Raw genomic sequence first — 5000 nt, 5'->3', positions numbered from 1 at the left:
TGTATATATTTCACTGATACAAGAAAATAGTTTGTAATATAATTTTGTTCATGTATGGATAAAATAAGTCAATAAATAAAACGTAAAGCAGTTCAAATCGATCCTGTCCTACCCGTCCTGCCGGTTGCTGCGTTGCTATTGGTCAGCATGCCGCTCAGTGATTGGACGGTGACGGTGTAGGCCTGGCCTGGAGTCAGATCCGGGAAGTCCAGAAAGGAAACAGATTTCGGGACGCGTCGAGTTTGGAGGATGTTTCCACTCTGCAAACAGATTCATGTTAGAAACTCTCACTCGTCCCCGACTTGAGCTTCATCTCAGGATCCTTGTGTCTGGGATCCTCTGCAGGAAGGAGTCATCACATACAGAGACTAGTTCCTGAGCAGAGTCCTTCACATCCAAGAGAGGGAGTCACACAGTCACAAGATGGAGGGACAGAAAGCAGTATCAATGTTTACTTCAGATCAGCTCCACGTCAGAAATGAGCATGCTTGATGTCTCTCTCCATAGAGGCTGAGTCATCATGTTCATCACAGAGCTATCATCTGCCTCAACAGTCCTGATGCTCTTCTGGGTCATCTCACATCCTGTCATGTTCACAGCTACAGTTGATACCTTTGTGAGCATGCTACTCTCATGTTGGAGGAGGACGTTCAGGATTTTCCCCAACAGGAAGTGACATTTTGTTTCTCATTAAAACATATATTAGTCGTATTCCCTCAGAGTGGATCTGATTGGACTCACGGTGGTGGATAAAGTGACGATGATGAGGTCGAGGTCTCCGTCTCCGGGGGTCCAGGACACCGTCAGACCCCCCGCTGAGCGAGGGGAGACGTGGAGGTTCCCCACCGCACTGGGGACTGCAGGGGACACGGTTCAGACTGGACTAAATATACATTTGATTCTGATGTTTTCTGTCAATGTGTATGATATATATGATAAACTCCTGAAACTACATTTCATCGGAAAATAGGAGAATTTAATAATTTTGTTGAAGATATGTTTTAAGAAAATGGCAGAAATGTGTTGAAAGTCGTCAAAAAAAATAGAAAATTCTCAAAAGAAATAAGGTCAAATATTCAAATGTATGTCAAAAATGTCAGAAATGTATTAAAGAAATCTCTGGAAAATAATATATGTGAACAATATGTTAAAAAATGTCACAAATGGATGTAAAATATCTCTAAAGATCATGTGAAAATATGTTTTTTAAATGTACGAGAAATATGTAAAAACCGTCTAAATGAAAGTACACCAGGTAAAGGTTTCATATACCCCCCCCCCCCCCCCCACCTGAACGAGCCCCTCACCTGTGCGACCCTTGATGGGGGACCCTATCTGGTTCTTCCCGCTGAAGGTCGAAACCACGACCTTGTAGATCCTGCCGGGGGTCAGAGAGGTCAGACGGTGCCGCTGCCGCTCGCTGCCCAAAGTCACCGGGGGGAACACCTGGGAGTCGTTGAAGAGCAGCGTCACCTGGGGGGGGGACACAGGTGTTACGGTATTCAAGTATTATTATTATTAGTACACACATCCTTCACTCAGGTAGAAGTACATTTACTCGTGTTTAAAAGTACTCTGGTGAAAGTACTGACTAAACTTCTTTACTCAAGTCAAAGTAAAGAGGCTTTGAAGTGTCCTTCAGTAGAAAGTACCCATAGCTAGCAGCTGCTTTAAAGAGTACCTGACCTCCCTTTATATCAATAGAACAATAATGTCATTGTTAGCTAATGAATGTTTCCATGGTGACCAACGGCAACATGACAACGTTTCCATTGGTCCCTCTTCTTTAGAGAAGACCAGGAAGTGATGGATACACGGATCGTGTTCCAACCAATAGGCACGCAGTGACTCTACAGAATAATGACCACGCACCAAACACACATTCAGACTAAAGGAACCAGCTGTTTGGGAAATGAGAGAAGTAAAAGTACAGGTCTTTGAGTTTCAACATGTAGAGAAGTAAGAAAGTACAGGTATTTGAGTTCAACATGTGAGAAGTAGAAAGTACAGGTATTTGGGTTCAACATGTAAGAAGTAGAAAGTACAGGTATTTGAGTTCAACATGTAAGAAGTAGAAAGTACAGGTATTTGAGTTCAACGTGTAAGAAGTAGAAAGTACAGGTATTTGAGTTCAACATGTGAGAGAAGTAGAAAGTACAGGTATTTGGGTTCAACATGAGAGAAGTAGAAAGTACAGGTATTTGAGTTCAACATGTGAGAAGTAGAAAGTACAGGTATTTGAGTTCAACATGTAAGAAGTAGAAAGTACAGGTATTTGAGTTCAACATGAGAGAAGTAGAAAGTACAGGTATTTGAGTTCAACAGGAGAGAAGTAGAAAGTACAGGTATTTGAGTTCAACATGTAAGAAGTAGAAGTACAGGTATTTGAGTTCAACATGTAAGAAGTAGAAAGTACAGGTATTTGAGTTCAACATGTGAGAAGTAGAAAGTACAGGTATTTGAGTTCAACATGTGAGAAGTAGAAAGTACAGGTATTTGAGTTCAACATGTAAGAAGTAGAAAGTACAGGTATTTGGGTTCAACATGTAAGAAGTAGAAAGTACAGGTATTTGAGTTCAACATGTGAGAAGTAGAAAGTACAGGTATTTGAGTTCAACATGTAAGAAGTAGAAAGTACAGGTATTTGAGTTCAACATGAGAGAAGTAGAAAGTACAGGTATTTGAGTTCAACGTGAGAGAAGTAGAAAGTACAAGTATTTGAGTTCAACATGTGAGAAGTAGAAAGTACAAGTATTTGAGTTCAACATGTAAGAAGTAGAAAGTACAGGTATTTGAGTTCAACATGTAAGAAGTAGAAAGTACAGGTATTTGAGTTCAACATGTGAGAAGTAGAAAGTACAGGTATTTGAGTTCAACATGTAAGAAGTAGAAAGTACAGGTATTTGGGTTCAACATGTAAGAAGTAGAAAGTACAGGTATTTGAGTTCAAACATGTGAGAAGTAGAAAGTACAGGTATTTGAGTTCAACATGTAAGAAGTAGAAAGTACAGGTATTTGAGTTCAACATGAGAGAAGTAGAAAGTACAGGTATTTGAGTTCAACGTGAGAGAAGTAGAAAGTACAAGTATTTGAGTTCAACATGTGAGAAGTAGAAAGTACAAGTATTTGAGTTCAACATGTAAGAAGTAGAAAGTACAGGTATTTGAGTTCAACATGTAAGAAGTAGAAAGTACAGGTATTTGTGTTCAACATGAGAGAAGTAGAAAGTACAGGTATTTGAGTTCAACATGTAAGAAGTAGAAAGTACAGGTATTTGAGTTCAACATGTGAGAAGTAGAAAGTACAGGTATTTGGTTTCAACATGTAAGAAGTAGAAAGTACAGGTATTTGAGTTCAACATGTAAGAAGTAGAAAGTACAGGTATTTGAGTTCAACATGTAAGAGTAGAAAGTACAGGTATTTGAGTTCAACATGAGAGAAGTAGAAAGTACAGGTATTTGAGTTCAACATGTAAGAAGTAGAAAGTACAGGTATTTGAGTTCAACATGAGAGAAGTAGAAAGTACAGGTATTTGAGTTCAACATGTAGAGAAGTAGAAAGTACAGGTATTTGAGTTCAACATGTAAGAAGTAGAAAGTACAGGTATTTGAGTTCAACATGTGAGAAGTAGAAAGTACAGGTATTTGAGTTCAACATGTAAGAAGTAGAAAGTACAGGTATTTGAGTTCAACATGTAAGAAGTAGAAAGTACAGGTATTTGAGTTCAACATGAGAGAAGTAGAAAGTACAGGTATTGGGTTCAACATGAGAGAAGTAGAAAGTACAGGTATTTGAGTTCAAAATGAGAGAAGTAGAAAGTACAAGTATTTGAGTTCAACATGTGAGAAGTAGAAAGTACAAGTATTTGAGTTCAACATGAGAGAAGTAGAAAGTACAAGTATTTGAGTTCAACATGTGAGAAGTAGAAAGTACAAGTATTTGAGTTCAACATGTGAGAAGTAGAAAGTACAGGTATTTGAGTTCAACATGTGAGAAGTAGAAAGTACAAGTATTTGAGTTCAACATGTGAGAAGTAGAAAGTACAGGTATTTGAGTTCAACATGTGAGAAGTAGAAAGTACAAGTATTTGAGTTCAACATGTAAGAAGTAGAAAGTACAGGTATTTGGGTTCAACATGTAAGAAGTAGAAAGTACAGGTATTTGAGTTCAACATGAGAGAAGTAGAAAGTACAGGTATTGAGTTCAACATGTGAGAAGTAGAAAGTACAGGTATTTGAGTTCAACATGTGAGAAGTAGAAAGTACAGGTATTTGTGTTCAACATGTAAGAAGTAGAAAGTACAGGTATTTGAGTTCAACATGAGAGAAGTAGAAAGTACAGGTATTTGTGTTCAACATGTGAGAAGTAGAAAGTACAGGTATTTGAGTTCAACATGAGAGAAGTAGAAAGTACAGGTATTTGAGTTCAACATGAGAGAAGTAGAAAGTACAGGTATTTGAGTTCAACATGAGAGAAGTAGAAAGTACAGGTATTTGAGTTCAACATGTGAGAAGTAGAAAGTACAGGTATTTGTGTTCAACATGTGAGAAGTAGAAAGTACAGGTATTTGAGTTCAACATGTGAGAAGTAGAAAGTTCAGGTATTTGAGTTCAACATGTGAGAAGTAGAAAGTACAGGTATTTGTGTTCAACATGTAAGAAGTAGAAAGTACAGGTATTTGAGTTCAACATGAGAGAAGTAGAAAGTACAGGTATTTGGTGTCAACATGTGAGAAGTAGAAAGTACAGGTATTTGAGTTCAACATGAGAGAAGTAGAAAGTACAGGTATTTGAGTTCAACATGTGAGAAGTAGAAAGTACAGGTATTTGAGTTCAACATGAGAGAAGTAGAAAGTACAGGTATTTGAGTTCAACATGAGAGAAGTAGAAAGTACAGGTATTTGGGTTCAACATGTAAGAAGTAGAAAGTACAGGTATTTGAGTTCAACATGAGAGAAGTAGAAAGTACAGGTATTTGAGTTCAACATGAGAGAAGTAGAA

At 37.9% G+C, this 5000-nt stretch overlaps 1 protein-coding gene across 1 annotated transcript in view; it reads right to left on the bottom strand.

The window, feature by feature from the left end:
* Positions 1-1473, bottom strand: part of LOC117442119 (receptor-type tyrosine-protein phosphatase beta-like) — a gene marked incomplete at its 5' end in the record, with an annotated part of 24027 nt that extends 22554 nt beyond the window's left edge. The window contains 3 exons of the mRNA XM_034078121.2: positions 113-260; positions 742-857; positions 1308-1473. Coding sequence (XP_033934012.1) covers positions 113-260; positions 742-857; positions 1308-1473 — 430 coding nt within the window. The remainder of the gene's footprint in view (positions 1-112; positions 261-741; positions 858-1307) is intronic.
* Between the last annotated feature and the right edge of the window lie 3527 nt (positions 1474-5000).

Source organism: Pseudochaenichthys georgianus, unplaced genomic scaffold (genome assembly GCF_902827115.2).
Source record: "Pseudochaenichthys georgianus unplaced genomic scaffold, fPseGeo1.2 scaffold_308_arrow_ctg1, whole genome shotgun sequence".
NCBI classification, from domain to species: domain Eukaryota; kingdom Metazoa; phylum Chordata; class Actinopteri; order Perciformes; family Channichthyidae; genus Pseudochaenichthys; species Pseudochaenichthys georgianus.
The sequence above is the reverse complement of the archived record's forward strand: the minus strand, read 5'-3'. Positions and strand labels throughout refer to the sequence as shown.